Source organism: Temnothorax nylanderi, unplaced genomic scaffold (assembly GCF_030848795.1).
Source record: "Temnothorax nylanderi isolate EJ_2023f unplaced genomic scaffold, tnyl_v1.0 TNYL_tig0140_pilon, whole genome shotgun sequence".
NCBI classification, from domain to species: domain Eukaryota; kingdom Metazoa; phylum Arthropoda; class Insecta; order Hymenoptera; family Formicidae; genus Temnothorax; species Temnothorax nylanderi.
In genome coordinates, this window is record NW_027249202.1 from 148562 (window position 1) to 166471 (window position 17910).

Below are 17910 nucleotides of genomic sequence, written 5' to 3' on the forward strand. Positions count from 1 at the left end.
AATTGTTTACAGACGAACGTAAACACCGTGAGTTGCACAAGTCTCCCTTTTACGACGGTCGACGTAAAATACTAGACTAGCTCTCTGTCGAATCGCGATTCGAAGAAATTATTATGTCAAAAATATATATCTTCCTTGAGAACTTGTTTATCTCACATTTATAGATCTATAGAGCCTATAGAGTTTGCTATACTATTTTTTACTTTTATTAGAAATAATGTAATATTGTAATGTTGTATTAGCTAATGCTAATGTTTATGTCGAAGCGTTCTGCGCGTTCTGTGTCAGCGGTGTCAGCTGCTCTGCACGCAGTGCACTGTGCACTTGTGCAATGTGCAGTGGTCTGTGCTAGTGTGCTGTGCGGGTCATTGAGATGTTGTTTGAGGTTTGAGCTGATCTGAGATCTGACTATCTGAGCCAATCTGAGCTGTCCGAGCTTCGAGCGACGGCGATGTCGGCGATATCGCGATATATGTATATCGTATACAGGTATTACCGAGATAAAGCGAGCGTCACTGTATCGACGCTCGATCATTTGACGGCAAGGCGGGCAAAGAGGCAAGGGTCGCGGCAATAACCTGCAGCAATAACACGTTTTATAAGTTTTAGGCTAGAGCAGGCTGAAGGCTGAAGGTAAATACGTTTTTTAGCTCTAGCAGAAGAAAATTACGCTTTTATTTTTAAAGGTTAATCTAGCATAGCGCACATAAGCGTAATATGCAGCTCGAGGCTCGAGGCTCGAGGTCGAGGAGGAGTGGGACGATTCGAGAGATGACGCTGCCTGGATCGCCTGGATCACCTAGATCATCTGGATGTTGCGGCTGGTTGCGGCTGATTGCTAATTGCGGCGGTAGTGGCGGTATGTATGTACGTACATATATATATGTATATGTAGTAGTAGTACCATGTAGTACAACTAGTACAGTGGTGCTGGGTGCAACGGGCAACGGGTGAAGCGAAGGTTAGTTCCCTCGGCGGAGCCAGGTGGTGCTAGACGGCGTCACTGGCCGATGGCGTCACCAGGCGTCACTGCCGTGAGCCGTCACTGGCGACACTGGCGTTAGTCGTCAGAGTGTCAGAGTCTCGACTCTCGGTTGGTCTCGGTGAAAATGGAGCCGCTTGAGTGAAGGTGGGTGATTCTGTGCGCGCGTGAGTCCAAAAAGTGCTATTTTTCGGAGATGTGGCAAGATTTGGGCGGTCTAGGGAGCGTAGGAATGAATTCTGCTGGTCATCAGGTCGACCAGTTCGGAACGACGGGTAAGGGATTGACCGAGAAACTCCGAGTTCGGAGCGTGTTGCATGTATCGAGTCTGGAGCTGGAGCGAAAGCCAATGTACATACATACATACATACATCGAGTCTTTCTCCGTGACAAGCTGACAAGGAGCGCACGCGCTCTCCTCCTCCTCCTCCTCCTCCTCCTCCTTTTCTTTCTTGTCCGCCGTATACGCCGTACGCCGTATACGCACGGCTATCACATACGCGTAGTAAAGTAGTAAACAAAACGAAAGGAGATGCTGACAATTCATGTTTTCTCCAGTTTCCTCTCGCGGCCTCGCTCTAAAATCCTTCCTTCGACGCAGGGAGAATCGATGTCGACGATGCGCACGAGACTATCTCGGCCTCGGCATCTCGCACCGAGAGCCGAGACTGTCTATTTTTTCCTCTATCGTTCGATCAGTTCCAAGTTCCAACATCTTCTATTGCGTATTTGTAATGTCGAGCTCGCGAGAGCAATTAAATTACTTATCTGACAATGAGAAGCGAGCCTTCGAAGAAGCCAGCGTATTTGCATTATTTTTAAGAGCACGGTTCTATATGAAATATCACTCGTCTCTATATGAAATATACAGACTATCAATTTAGGATTAAAGTTTCGGTAAAAGGAAAACTGCTATAATATTCATTCATCATTCATTGATTGCAAATTGCGAATTGCGAGTCTCAATAAGTCTCAAGACGGCGCGGCACGGTGCGGTGCGACCGTTGCAGGTTACAGCCGTCATGCGTTAATCGTTCCCTTCCATTTCGCCACTTGATGACTTGATTCTTCATTGTCATATTATTTATTATTGTCATGCGCGCTAACCAAATTAGAGTTGTTCTGTGAGAGAGCAATATATAAGAGAAACGCATGACATCGCGGCGCGTATGTAGATGCATAATACATATAATCTCCGCGCTGTACGCGTTGGCGGACAAGAATTCTTTCGTAATAACTAATTGCAAGAAAGTGATCGTCTGACTTATTGTTATTACGAGTCAGGTCTCAATCCGGCAAATCCGTCCGTCGCGTCGCGTCGCGTCGCGTCGCGTCGCGAATGTCGCGATTATCGCTGTGTCGTGTTACCGACGGATCGTATATATCTAACTATAATATATTATATATGTATATGTGTGCGACGCGACCGCGACGGACGATCGGTGTTAGCGTTCGCTCCTTCGTAGAAACGACCTATATACGCAACCTTAATTTCCAAGTCCTATTTTTAGACCTTTACCTTTCCGTGTAAATTACTGCTAACTAGGTCTTCTTTGCAACAGGAGACACCGATATTCCGATCCGTAATCATCCCGTCCTTAAAATTTTACATTTATTATAACGATTATTACTCGAGAATCCGTTGAAAAAAGACGTTTGTCCGTGTTGGCGCAGCAACTTGCCGAGCAAGAGCAAACGCACGCGTTTCGACTTTCGACGTCAGAATCGATACCTCTAATGTCTAATTACTCTAATTAGAATTCGATGATTATTGTATGATTGTAGAATTGACTCCCGAGCAACAGAAGATCCTGATAGATATAAGACGGAAGAAAACGGAATTGCTGCTCGAGATACAAGTGAGTATGCTATTTCGATTAAGATTTTGTTTTATTTCAAACTTGGCGCGCGTCTCGTAATGTTTTACTACTACATACTACATATATGTATGTGTGAATATAATCTGACCCGTTAATCTGACGTGATAGAGAGGGACATTCGATAAGCTCAAACTCTCCAATTCCTAATTCCTAACGATACATCTTATCTCTTATCTATGAGCCGGAAATGATATTATTCATCAAGCAAGAATTTTTATATCTAGAACAATATATGACACCGTCGCGCTATAATTATTATAATTGTAGGAGGGTGAGGGTTTGCGCATTTAGTCGTAGACGCAAAGATACAACCAAATGAATCTGTTTTACCGATATACATATCATTCCATTGGACAAATCTACGTGATACGACGATACGCGATGGCACCACTTACAAGTTTCATGGATAAGATTTACTCATCAGTGAATGATGAATTTCTTATTTCTTGATAAATAAAGTGAATAAAATAAATAGGCAAATAAAATTTTAAGGGAAAGAGAAAGAAATGTCTCTCTTTCATATATAATATATATACATATTTAAATATTTGAATAGATTTAAATTCTTCTACAATCAACAAATTCTACAAGATGAGTGTTTTTGGTGAAAAAATGTCGTATCTTTTCTTAGGTAGAGAGAAATCACGTTAAATTATTCTATAAAAATGTTGAAAAAACCTCTCTATGTGCATTGTCTATATGTGTTTAATCACAACGATGTTTAATGCGATGGCAAAGCAACGCAATGACTGGGTCTACGTCCAACACAGCTGTATCTATACAGCGAGAAAAATTCCAGGATGTTCTTACGATAAGACTGTTTCCGCGATGCCTGATAGTCCCGCTTACTCATCTGTTTGTGAGTTTATATCTGTCTAACCGGTTTAATGATAATGAAATGAGACGTCACGCGTAGTCGCGCGATCTCGCTGCATTTCGCATGAAATTGTCGTTTCCATTTCGTTCGAAATTCGAATAACGCGCGCGAATAACTCATCGCTTCTCTTGTTTATGATTCTGGTCTCGAATATGTGGGATATCAAAACAGAATCGTAAGAGAAACAGAGCGTCGAACGTGTCCGTGAGATGAGAGGGTGAGAGTACGACCGCGACCGCGACCGCGACCGCGACCGCGACTGTCCTGTGATGGCTGTGATGTATACATGTACACGTAGATAGAGACTGTAACTGTAGAGTAAACGCCAAGCGAAAGAAATCTTTGAATAAGTTTCGTCTCACGTCCGCGTCGTTGTTTCAGCTCGCGATTCTTCTGACGTTAATGACGCGAAACTCATACACGTTTCGAGACAGGTGGCGCAGATTCGGGATACGTTGGTCGTGTTCGTCGGGTTGTCTGGCGCTCGGGGTGCGAAGCAGACGTCAACAGGTGATACGATTAACAGTTTTTTTTTTATCAATGGCATTTCCTGCATCGAAGATGCGTTAGTTTATTAGATTTCCACTCGTGAACCGATGCTCACGATCGACTCTATCGACTCTACGACCGAATAGACTACGTGTGTCTGCATGCGCAATCTGTAACGCATTCAGATCTCTATTTTATTTTATCGGTCGACTCTTTCTCTCTCCCTCTCTCCCCAAGCAAAGAGCCATGGAATGGATGGAAAGCTGAATTGTGCAAATTAGGCGTTTCTACGATACACGTGATAATTGTTATGAGAAATATGTCGGGGCAGATCCGGGGCATTTCTCTTCTGTTTCGCTTCGACTGTTCGCGCAGCTATGTGTATTCGCGGATATAATACATGTCGCGATAATACAAAATACGCTCTCAGAAAGTACGATTTCATTCCTGATTTTATTTAGGAATGGGAACTCGGAGTAGGTACTCTGACGCGCGCATCCGGCTCTACCGGTGTACCCCTCTAAACTTGCGAATGTTTAGAAATAACACCGATCGTGCGAACGTTAAAAACATAAATCTTGTATTTTTGAGAACTGTCGATCGTATTGAAGAATGTTAAAGATATATGTGTGTGTATCGCGAATGACATGTTACGCAAATGAAATGTTTATTCAAGTTGAAAATGGTAAGTATATGCGGCTGGGGGAAGTAAGTTTGGATCGTAAGTGATATCTACACTATTACTATCACAGGGGTGACGCATATATGATAAATCGTGTGCGGTGCGAGTAATTTCCCAAAGCGGAAGCAGACGCGCAACTGACAATTAGCTGACACATCTATTTCGTAGTAACATCGCGCATCGACGAGCTGCAGCGTCACTGCCGTTACTCCCGTCCTTTAATCCAACGTCCCAAGTCCCAGCACCAGCACCGATCGTATATTACGAGCACGTGAATACGGTGAATAATAGTGGTCGATCTTCTCGACCGACCTTGTGATTCGTGACTGCTCGTGGCTCGTGACTCGTGACTCGCGACTCGTGACACGTGGAGCAGGTAGGCAGATACTTATTCGGCCGATTCTCGTGAATCGTATGTTGCCTGTCGCCCCCACGAGAGAGTAAGAGAGAATCGTCCGCGATACACGACTCTGATCGTGAGTCATTCAAGCGAAATTCCTTCAGGGCGACGTCGCATTATCGAACTTTATCAGATCTTGGCGTAACTCTTGGATATTCTCACGGACGTACAGAGTAGGTAGAGGGAGGGAGGGAGGTAGGTAGGTAGGTAGGTAGAGACTCTTCTTGGAAGCATGTATGTACGATACATATACGCGTGCGTTTCACGGTAATTGTAAATATTTGTACGGGAGTGTTAATCGCGGCCGCAGCGAGGCGCCAGCGTGCGGAGCCGCTAGCCGCCAGAACAGGCCTGAGGCCTGAGGCCTGACAGGACAGGCCAGAACTCAGAACCGTCGCGTCGCGTCGGGTCGGAACGTCGGAATTACCGCAGACACCGCAGTCGCGGGAAATCGCGTGTCGCGTGACGGTGGTTGACGGTGGTTGACGGTTGTCAGCAGCATCGAGGCGGTCGTCTACTGACTGTGACTGTGGGTGCGCGCGATTTACGGTTCGTCGCTTTCGAAACGTCGCCTTTGTCGCGCGAAATGTAAAAAGTCACCCATCGTCTCTTTCATTTGAATGCGATCTCGAGAATACGTGTACGCGCGAGGAATTTCACTTTCTCACGGTGCCTTGAAGAGTTTGGAGAGCGGACGAGAGCCGAAAGAGAGAAGGAGTTAGCCAAAGGTGCGCGGGTAACGTCGTCGTCGTTGCCGCGCTCTCGCACGCGCGCGCGGGTCGTTGCACTTCCGACCGCGTGCTCTATGTGTTCCGCGACCTTTGTACCTCGTCTATTTCTCGGAACGTTCGGCGCGTTCGGCGCGTTCGACGCGAACGATATTGTTGGATCGTGACGGGGACTATGGTGAACGTGGGAGCGGGAGCGGGAGCGGGAGCGGGACGCGAAGCGAGGGTCGTTCCTCGGCCGGGAAGACGTAGAGACGTAGACGTCAAGTGCTAACAATAAGTGAAGAAGCTCCGAAGTCGGAGCCCGGCGGACCGGACCGGACCGGACCGGCGCGGCGTGCGGCGCCGGCGACTCGCGCGATCGAGTCCACCGAGGGTCCCGAGAATGATCTTCACCGGTAGATCGGTGGACGCTCTCGACGAGGTGCGAGGCGCTAGCGGGGCGGCGCGGGCGGGTGATATCCAGCCGGACGGCGCGGGCGGGCGCCGAGAGGTGAGCGCCGTCGCTATCGCGGCCGGATGGTTCTCCAGTTTACGCAGACCCGGCAAAAGGAAGAAGAACTATCAGAAGCAAGCTAAGAGTGCCTGGGATCTCAGCGTCTTGTCCACCACGGTCAGTCGGCATACGATCCTTATACGATCCTACGATTACGCGCGGGTCTAAATTTATGCGTATTCTTAGATATATATATATATATATATATATATATGTATAGGAATTATCGTGTCGTCGTCGTCGGAGATGACGACCGAGATGATCCAGTTGTCCGGAACATGTAACCGACGCGCGACGCGACGTGGCGGAGCGATACGCAAAAGTACCGCGATCCTTCAAGGTCGACTCGGACCGACCCGCCAGATTTATTTCTAGATCTATCGCGTTCGGAGCCTAACTGCGTCGTCGTCGTCGAACGTTAGGTTATTCCGAGTATCCAACGATATTCGAATTTTCCTCAAGAATGTTACATGTCACGTAATCGTTTCTACGTCAAGTGCCGATATTTAGTAGACTTTAATAAATCGCGAGAGAAACAGCGAGAAAGAAGCCGCGCGCGCGAGACATTGGTAACAATTTGTAATTTTGTAAGTAAGATTGACCATTGCCAAGTTAATTGGCGACTAATTGTGAGGAAAAGGGAAATCGTCGTTTTATATCATACATACGAAATCACAATTATAGTGTTTTTAAATATTTTTGGTAAATTAAAGTTAAGGTTTCGCCCTAGTTTAAGGTTTGTTCGCCAAGTAAAGTGAAAGCGACGATTCGATTTGCCGCGACGACATCGTCTCCGTGACTCGTTTCAGGGTCTAGAATCAAATGTGAGATAGATGTTGATCGTTTCCGCTAACGTGAATGTAAGATAGAACGCGCGTAATGAGAAGATCGAATTAAGGCTGCCTAGCGATTATCCGAAAGATGCGTCGCATATCTTGTAACGTAAACGATTCTTCACGAAGGTAATATATTGCGCGGCGCGGTTGCGCGACGTCACGAATTGAAGATAGTAGACCGAGTCAGGGAGACTTATTTATAGAAGGAACCGAGAGTCGAGACACACGAACCACGAACGGCACGAACGTCCATTCGAGGCTCCGCACTCGCCGCGCTCACTCGTCGCACGCGACCCTAATACGATGTCTACGATGTCCACGAGGCAGATGTGGCGATATAAAATCGTGTGCCTCTTGACGACGCGATTTTACGTCAACAATTTTACTCCGGCTAGAATGGGCAGTTAAATCATCTGAAAAACAATGAACCGAAATCCGAATCCGTTCTCTTTTTTTTCTTAGTTTCTTCCTTCCTCCACCTCTATTTCTCTCATGATAAAAGGGATTAGCTAGGTCATGGATCAGTGATAGATCGAACCGTTCGGATTCGATGATACGATGACCCGCGTATAGTGATGTGGAGCGAAAGTAGATTGCCAAGTAGCGCGTATACGTGTAACGCTAGATTTAAATAGCCTACTTTGACACATCTTTTATCCGAGGTGCACGCATTTACCCGCTAACAGAGATAAATATAATTCCTGTACGGTGAACGAGGCGAGTTTGACCGGCTCGACGCCCTCGATGCCCTCGATGCCCTCGACGGTCGACCCATATGTTTCCGTAAGCATACTCTTAAGAAAAAGGACAGGTCAGTAATCGACTAAATGGTTATGCGCGATGCGCATCGTAAATAAAGCAAGAGCACGTACCTAACAATAAATAAAAATGCCGCGCGCGGCATTGTATGTGTATTGCGTTACTCGCGATACCGTTTGCCCAATAAACGATAAAACGGATAAAACGGAAAACGACACGTGGAACGAGAATCAGCTGAACATAGCGCGACATACGTGTAAAATTTATTTCGCCCGACATGTACTTAACGCCCGATTAAATGATGAATTAACGAAAAGTTGATTGCACGTCGTGACGCCGCGCTCACACTTAAATAATCGCTATATCTATAGATCCTCGTTATCTGAACTCTGATGTACACGTCATTCGTGCGAACAATAACGTCTTGTTAGAATCAATATGCATTTTGTTGAATTAATAACTAATCGGCGATTCGCGTGTTTGTTTATACCTTATCCGGTTATCCCATTGATTTACAGCCACGTAGAGGTATTAGTATCATTACCATATGATTAGTTTTACCAGTCCTCTCGTTCGACATATTCACATTTTTTCACTTTTATAATCAAATAATCAATAAAAGACGCGGCATAGGTGGATGAGATGGATTTTTGCGTCGTAAAACCTTAAAAGTTCGAGTCACCGTCCGTTACACTTAAGTAACGAGAAAACTCTCATCGAAGCACTTGTACGCGTGCGTTTTTTACCGCGAATTCATAACTCCTGGATTGTAGCCAAAGGCTCAGTTTTCTTCGACTCGGAGAATTCGCGTAGCATTTTCAACTGGTCTGACCATTCCCCGATTACAACTTGCACTCGCATCTACAGTCGACTACGCTCTTCTTGGAGAGAGAGAGAGAGAGAGAGAGAGAGAGAGACGTGTGACAAATTTTTTGTTATCACCTTATCATCCAGTACTTTATGATTGATCCTTATTAGTTGCACGACTAATCAAGAACAACAAAATGGAATAACAAATGGGTTGCGAATATCTCGTGTTTTCGTTTAAGCTATCGGTTTGAATAAAGACGGATTATTATTTGGCCTCTGAGCTTTGACCATGCGATTTCACAAAATATTGGATTATCTTATGATGGATTTCTTAAGTGTTGTGCATTTTTACAAGCGTAAGCAAAGTGTAATCTTTGTTATGAAAAATTTATATATTTTCATTAAGCGTAAAAATAATCGTAGATTACAGATATACCGATATATGTGCACATAACATATACAAGTAATATTGCAATAGGGAAACGTCTTTATTACACTAGTTGTAGATATAAAAATGCATATCGAAATATAACGTTTAAAGCCCGAGAGCATATTCGTATTTTACGCAACATGACGTCTATATATGATATGACGGCATGGTTATATTGCCTTTGCATGGAAAAAGTATTAAACTGACACACATACACACACAGAGAGAGAAAGAAAGAGAGAGAGAGATATATAGTCGGAAATACATTATATTTCTCGTCAGAATCAAGACGTCTGTATCTCGTCGTAGCGTTCGGCTTCTTCAGATTCTGACGAATAATTTTCATCGCGTTATTATCTTATTAGCAAACAGCTTACTTTATGCATTTGTAAGAAAATTGCTGCCCCTCTTATTTATATTCCTATGTACAAATGATAATTTTCCATTCAAATCGAATTTCAACTTGGAACACGATCTATTAATTACAATTATATTATATTCCAAATATGTATTTACTGCAGTAAAGCATTTCGAGTCTGTATTAATCGCGACAACGCGACGCGACGCGACGCCGACGGGAGCATAGTATAACAAAGGACAAGTTTGATAATTGACTATTATATATAGAACACATGTCCGTAAAACATAATTAGTTTTCGAGACAACGCTCGGCCTAATGTAGCGCTAAATCACCGCGCAGGCATGCAGTTTGTTCGCGTACGACTTTTATGACGCAGACTGGTTGCAAAACTAGCACATACGTCTGGCTTGGTACCAGTCGGATAAAGTAGCATCTAATCGAACGGGAACGGAAACTTTCGCTCTTCGTTTAACCGATTATCTTGCTGTTTCGGCTGTTTCGACATGGCATTGAAATTAAAGAAACCCTGTAAACGGTCTTCTAAAATTATTATATTTGAAAATTCTCTTATGTAGCGCGCATTGATGGTATTTCGTCTCTAGGAGAAAAAACTTACCGAAGATATAAACGCGCGCGGCTTATATACACGGCAGCATCCGTTTATAAATCAGATTTCTCAGATAATCAGATATATGTAATCGATACTAATAATACTCGTTTTACGTTTGAAAGAAAATTATGGCAAAGATTATGGCAAAACGCGACATCATCTCAATATTTGTGATGAGAAAATAGAGGAAATGTTTTGTGAGATATTTCAAGTAATAGGGGGTATTGTGCAGAGAGAGAGAGAGAGAGAGAGAGAGAGAGAGAGAGAGAGAGAGAGAGAGAGAGAGAGAGAGAGAGAGAGTCAGTTGTCACATAAAGTCATCTTGGCGTACTTTCGACGAGTCGTATGTCGTATCCTTATACGAGTCGCATGAATGGATGCCCTTTACTTGGTCCCGTTTCGCAGGAAGGAAGTTTGTTGAGTAGGGAACGTAGTAGTGCTGAACTTTCGATCGATTGTACAGGACGCATAACGACAGAAATAGAACGGAATAAGGCAATCATTCCGCAGAGGACGGAACAAAAGGGACATGGAAACAGACGAATTATGTAAGTACACGTCGATTCCAGAAGGCAAAACTCTTTTTCTTGCAAATGATGAAATGAGAACAAATTTGGATGAGGTAACAAACGAGCTAGGAATGAAGGTTGAAAATTATTATAGTTTTGTTACTCTGTAAAAGTTAAAAAAAGATGTAATAAAAAGTTTAAGTCACGTTGCTCTTACGACTTTTGATTTTTGTTTTGTTTTTTTTTCTTTTGTCGCAGAGCGCAATACTTACATATATATATATATATATATATATCTACAATTAAATTTTATTCAATAATTGCCAGGAGCATCTGAGATGACTCGATTGCGAGTTTCAACAGAAGCTAGTATAAGTGCCCGCTATAATTGCTCGTATCTCGCTTCGATGATGACAAAGCGATAATTAGCAATGCTAAACGCTATCTTACTAATCTTACGCTTCGACGTCACGTATATAGTGTATATACGTGAGCGCGCGCATTCGCTGTTCTTTTCATTGTGTCCGACCAAGGCCGCCCAAGTCGTTGTAAATATTACAACGACTACGAACGTTTCTTAAACGAGATGAAATTTTCAAATAATAGGTACGAAAGAATTTGGATTTTCGAAAGAACGATATATATGATATCGAAAGAAAGTTTCTCTCATCGTCAGCGAGTTACAATTTAAGAGTTATAATTTCTGGGTGCACGGGGCATTATATATACCGGTTTTTCACGCGTCGTCAGCGACCTTCCTGCCGCTGACGACGTGAGACCGGATGCACACCGATAAATACAAAAGAAATGCCACTACACCACCTTACGGACAATACTACTCAGGGCCGACTAGCGACTAAGTTATTGTCCTTGTCGTTATCGTGGCGGCCCATTAACGAGTCTGATCAGTTAACAACGCACTACCGCTTCCGGTCGGCCCTTCCTTTTTCCTGAAACACTTCTATGGAAAAGGGATTCCAACGTACACGGATCTGATGCATCAGGATCAGACTTGATATTTCGTCGACTTTGAAATTTCTTCTGTCGGTTCGAAAAACAGCTTGACAAGTTAATAACTTGACAACACATACCTGACTGCCCTGACTCGCAAATATGTTCGCATCGATAGATATTTCGCGATAACGCGACCGTGCTATTTTCTAGGACGTGCTACTTGCAACTTGCAACGCTTGTAATGTTACGAATGCTTTGTTTGCGTGCATACGTGAACGTCGAGAAGATCACTGAATCGGAAAAATACGATTTTACTTGTAAAAAAACAAAGGGGAAAAGACCAAGTTTGCCACGATAAATGTGGTACATCATTGGAGTGATTTTCGAGACATCGGGAGGGATATTGATAATTTGCATTTGTCGTTCGCGACTCGCGATCACTCATGGCATGTGAGCCAGGCCGACACATTAACGTTACGTGATTGTTACGAGTCTTTAACGAGTTTAATGCGTCGCCCAACGACCCAACGCGTTTGCTGGCATCGTCGCAAAATGCTGAAAGAGATACGGTCCTGCTTCCGCAAACCGGTATTTGCGGAATGTACGTTGAGTCGAACTGATTGTGAGTGGCGCATGGTGGGAAATAGGCGGACGGTCAACGGTGTCGACCGGTATTCGAGCGAAGCAGGAAGCCGCTGTTGCACAGCGGAGGAACTGGAGGAAGCCGTGCGCGCATAGTCTACAATTGCATCATTGACCGTTCTGAATTATCATACACTTTGCTAATACGCGACGATTAATATAATTTCGACATTAATATATATATATATATATATATATATATATATAATGTCGAGTCGGTCATTTTATTAGAAAGTAAGAAAGTAAATCTCTAATTGGAATCGCTTTTACAATTTATTCTCAACGATTTGTTTTTAGCAACTGAAAGATGAATTGGGCGAGGTTGTGGCAGAAATGGAGGCGATGGAGGGCGGCGGACTTACGGCCGACGAGACTAAACCGTCCAACAAGGCTAAGCAGATGTCGATCGGCCGCAAAAAGTTCAATATGGATCCTAAGAAGGGCATCGAGTACCTGATAGAGCACAACCTGCTGACGCCGACGCCGGAGGACGTTGCTCAGTTTCTATACAAGGGCGAGGGCCTCAACAAAACTGCGATCGGCGACTATCTCGGTGAACGGCACGACTTCAACGAACGCGTGCTGCGAGCCTTCGTCGAGTTGCACGACTTCACCGATCTCATACTGGTACAAGCCCTACGTCAGTTTCTCTGGTCGTTCCGATTGCCCGGCGAAGCGCAGAAGATCGATCGCATGATGGAGTGCTTCGCTCAAAGGTACTGCCAGCTAAATCCGAATATCTTCACCAATACGGACACTTGCTACGTGCTGAGTTTCGCCATCATCATGTTGAACACTTCGTTGCATAATCCGAGCGTTAAGGATAAACCCAGCGTAGATCAATTTATTTCGATGAATCGAGGGATTAACAATGGTGGAGATCTGCCTCGGGAACTGCTTGTGGTAGGTATACTTTCGCAAGATTAAGATATCATTTCTCGTCTCTCAATCGAAAGTATAAATTTACTTAATTTACTTACTTACAATTAGTTAAATATTCGTATCTATTTTCAGAGTCTGTATGAGAGTATAAAAACCGAGCCTTTCAAAATACCAGAAGACGATGGCAACGATTTGATGCACACCTTCTTCAATCCCGATAAAGAAGGCTGGCTGTGGAAGCAAGGTAATGATTACTGCTTACGTTCGTACACGTACATTTTTTATATTGACCGCATTTTGACGGTTTTCTCTCGCAGACTTTTTCTTCACAGGCTCGCAAAGGCCTGGAATAATTGTTGTGTCAGTCAGAATTATATATATATATATATCAGAATTTTATATATATATATATATATATATATATATATATATATATATATATGTTGATTTAGCTTCGTTTCCCAAAAGATTTGGAAATAATAAAAAAAAGATCAAGTGCGATATCTCCTCGTATAATATTCCTCAACTTTTGTCACATTTATCGTTAAAAGAACATTTATTCTTATATTGTATCGCTCTGTCCCTCTGCTGCCCTGATGGAGACAGCAGGTAAATAACATCTATGTGAAAACCATAAGCTCTTAATTCTATATATATTCCGCATTTTATTGTTACAGGCGGACGTTACAAGAGTTGGAAGAGGCGATGGTTCATATTGAACGACAATTGTTTGTACTATTTCGAGTATACCACGGATAAGGAGCCACGCGGTATCATTCCGCTAGAGAATATTCAGGTCCGAGAGATTCAAGACCGACATAAACCGCACTGTTTCGAATTGTATGCTGCTGGTTCCGAGTTTATAAAGGCATGCAAGACTGATAGCGAAGGAAAAGTCGTCGAAGGTACGATTGCTTGAAATTTAATTTAATTAATTAATACGAAAGGATTTTTAACGTTATACTTATACGAGAACGAATACATTTCAACTTATCTATTTGTTTACGATTATTTGCGATTAGGAAAACATACGGTATACCGAATGTCCGCCGCTACCGACGAAGAAAAAGATGAATGGATCAAATGTGTGCGGTAAGTTAAAACGACAAAGAAATTCCAATTTTACATACTTGTACTCTATTGCATTCTTTTGCAGTAAAGTGCAAAATAAAATTGTGACGAAATGATTTTTCAAACATTACTGTTTATTTCCAGACAAAGTATATCGCATAATCCTTTCTATGATATGCTAGCGGCACGAAAGAAAAAAGCACAAAAAACAAATGTACACTCAAAGAGTTAACTGCGCTGCCACAAGCCGAGTTTCGAGAGAAATTCGGCGGATCAGAAGACTGTTTATTCGCGATCCACGTACGGTATCGTCGAATACAACCAAATTATACGATGGCGAAAATCCATCGAGAAAGAAAGAAAGAAAACGCCGAAAGCGTTATAGGCCGTGCCTAGTTGTCATGGTATGGTGCCGTGATAATGTGGTACACCAAGTATCGTTGCGGTAAACGCTACGACTGCTATATAGAATACGGCATTAATGTGAGACATCGTAGATCGAGTACGGAATATAGAATCGGCGCAACGCGTAAGATGGAGATATATATCTAGGTGGAAATTACATTAATGACAGTACGATAACACGTCGCTACAACACGGTGCCCGATTGGCGTTATATCAGTGTAAAAGGATCTTGCGGTAGAGAGGCCTAGCTATATTTCCATTAATTTAATGGATAAACTGCCTCTATATCCTTTCTACAAAAGAGAATAATACATACGGTTTTGCATACATAGAGAATCAAAGTCTTTACGATAAATAATAACTGTATCATTGGATTAATTGACACCAAAATAATACATGAGCAGAGAAATGTCGGGTTATTTAACATTTCTTATCTTGCTAAAGAAGTCAATAATGTCAAGAATTGTTCCGGTAGTAGCGCAAAATAGACGCTTTTAATGCCCATAACGCCATATCTGGCAATATATTATGTGAGGGCAACTTGTGTACGAAGCTATAGCGGAGAAAACGGAATATTTCTTATTTTCCGGCAGCTTTAAAACACCGTTAACGTGAAGCTCTACCTGATTTCAGGAAGGTAATATTTGAGATATTTTGTATAAAATACAAGTAATATCGTCCTGTATAGTGTAAATGAGAGATAAATCGCGATTTCCAATTGAAATATTGTCATATTGAAAAAGGCATAAAGCCGAGGATTCGATAACTTCATGTGATAATTATTCGTGTGTATTTATTTAAACACATGTGTACAAAATAAAGTTAAATGATACGTTTTCTGCACGAGACAACATTATTTTGGACTATTCATGCTTGTACAATTTATGAATATAGTATGATTAGCCAGCTTGTAATAATGTTTGTTTAATGTGAGAGATTACGTATATAGATTATGTACAGCACAGAAATGGACGGACGAACGGACGAGTAGACGCACACATGTACACACGCACACACAAACTGCGTGCTTCTTTACAAAATTCATTGATTTCCAATTATATTAAAAGTGACTAATACACGTAATGAACTTGAATAAATAACGTCTTGTAAGATCTGGCGGGAACCTGCAACTCCATCAGTCTTTAAAACAAAGAAAAGAAAGAAAAATATTTAAAGAAATTTTATACAAAAATATGTATGTGTGTGTGTAAAGTTTATGTTTAATGATTATACATAGCTCTCTCTCTCTCTCTCTCTCTTAAATCACTCTTGAATAAAAATAATAATTTCAAATGGAAATATCGGTGATTACATTATGTTTTATGATGGAATTTGTAATTCTTTCACAACTTTATATTCTTTTCCTGATGCATATGCACATAGATGAAAGATTAGTAACAGAGAAGCAGGTGCCTTTGAGATCGTCAAGCTAGTCATATAGCTGATCCGTTATTATATACGAAGCATTCGAGGAAAAAAAAAACACTTTTCTTTGCTGTATGCAAGGAAAGCCAAACATCGAAAACGCCTTATTATGATACGTTAGATATTGAAACATTGAAAAAACTGCAAAACAATGGTGATAGTAGGGCGAAAATTTTTTAATGTTCTATTATTGAAGAGACGTAGCCTCTGTCTATCGCAATATAGAACAATCTCTAATTAATAACGTATTTATGAAAAAGAAACATTTTTTTATAACGATATTAAAAATACGTAAATTAAACAAATTGATTTGTTAAACTTTGCTTCATTATTCTTTTCTTTTCGTTAGAGAACATTTTCGATACGTTTAATTAATATTTTGCCGATCGATACCACGAGATATATTCACATGTCTGCCACATATATGTACATACATATATTCTCGCGATATTTCTTTCATCAGCCTCTGCTTCCCGATAGCGTGGACAATAATATTACGTTATCAAAGAGCCAATACACGTGTAATACAGTCGATGATAAAAATGGAATAATAATGCATCATCTTTTTAAGTCATTTATAAATTATGTCTTCTCACGCAGTATTTGTCGAATCGCTGTGTTGTAATTCTGTTTACTTTGTAAAAATGATTTGTGAAAATTGATTAATTATTTGTGCTAGTACATAGATATTTTATGTAATTTGCAGGTAGTTTGATAAACTATCTTGTTTTTTCTCTTTGTCAATGTCGATGAGAACGTTTTGTAGAATTATATACGTATATATATGGAGGGGTAAAAGCGCCATAGTGGTGTAAGTCAATATTTTAAAAAATTTGACTTACACCACTATAGCTTTTACTCCTCCATATATCATAGATTTATTGTTAAATATGATATCTCATATAAAAATTACACTTTCTAAAGACCCGACATATATCTACTTGGTTAAAATTCCGAAACATATTGCAATAAGTCTATGACATGTACTATATGTATATGACAAACATTGTGTGTGTGTGTGTGTGTGTGTGGCGTGTGCGTGTGCGCACACATAAATCATCATAAATTATAAGCTTCGCTATACGAGATAAAGTAAAATTAATTTGTCTTTCCTCTTGTAACTAAACTTGTAATTTTTTCCTCTGTATATTTCGTTGTAAAGTACAAAGATGATGTATGTAAAAAAAACCGTTAGAACTATGTATTAGCAAAATAATTGATCGAATTTAAGGAATTGTATAAAGAATTGTACTTTATTAGCATACATAGAAAATTTGTTGTACATTTTGTTGTATATTACTTGATAATTATCATTATTACATGATGATATATTGTATTTAGTAAGCAAATGTGTGTATTAATTTAAATATAATTAATAAATTTGTTTCTAGCAAATGTTTGTGTACGTTTCACAAGTGTTGTTACGAATCGAGATCTTTAGAAACGAACAAATATATCCGATGATACATTTGATGATTCAAATTTCAGGTTAAAGTTTCGGTTCTTCGAGTTCGAGTGAGCGATATATTTGGATAATTCGACGATTACCCTCGACGCCTCGACTACGCGAACTTTCGAGAGCTCGAATCGAATTCAACGAAAGGAATCGGAGCTGTCTCGAATATCATCTCGATTCGGACTTGAGACTTGACCGACTTGACGAATACCCGTAAATCTCTAAT

The 17910-nt window shown here is 41.4% G+C and overlaps 1 protein-coding gene across 8 annotated transcripts; it reads left to right on the top strand.

The window, feature by feature from the left end:
- Positions 1-346: 346 nt before the first annotated feature.
- Step (cytohesin steppke) lies at positions 347-17623 on the top strand. Of its 8 annotated transcripts, XM_071714463.1 has the most exons (8): positions 352-489; positions 687-859; positions 2768-2841; positions 12743-13348; positions 13460-13571; positions 14005-14232; positions 14350-14419; positions 14543-17623. In XM_071714463.1, exons 2-8 carry the CDS (start codon positions 718-720, stop codon positions 14628-14630), a joined length of 1320 nt encoding a protein of 439 aa, XP_071570564.1. In that variant the 5' UTR covers positions 352-489; positions 687-717; the 3' UTR covers positions 14631-17623. The 8 variants fall into 8 exon arrangements, with proteins under 8 accessions (XP_071570563.1, XP_071570564.1, XP_071570568.1 ...); XM_071714462.1 differs by having other exon boundaries at positions 347-859; XM_071714467.1 differs by having other exon boundaries at positions 428-867.
- The last annotated feature ends 287 nt before the right edge of the window (positions 17624-17910 follow it).

Bases quoted from the DNA above. Each gene is read 5' to 3' on its own strand.
- Step (XM_071714461.1), top strand. From the start codon at position 6,424: ATGATCTTCACCGGTAGATCGGTGGACGCTCTCGACGAGGTGCGAGGC. The intron at 13,349-13,459 runs GTAGGTATACTT...ATCTATTTTCAG, and splicing joins TGCCTCGGGAACTGCTTGTG to AGTCTGTATGAGAGTATAAA. The intron at 14,233-14,349 runs GTACGATTGCTT...ATTTGCGATTAG, and splicing joins CGAAGGAAAAGTCGTCGAAG to GAAAACATACGGTATACCGA.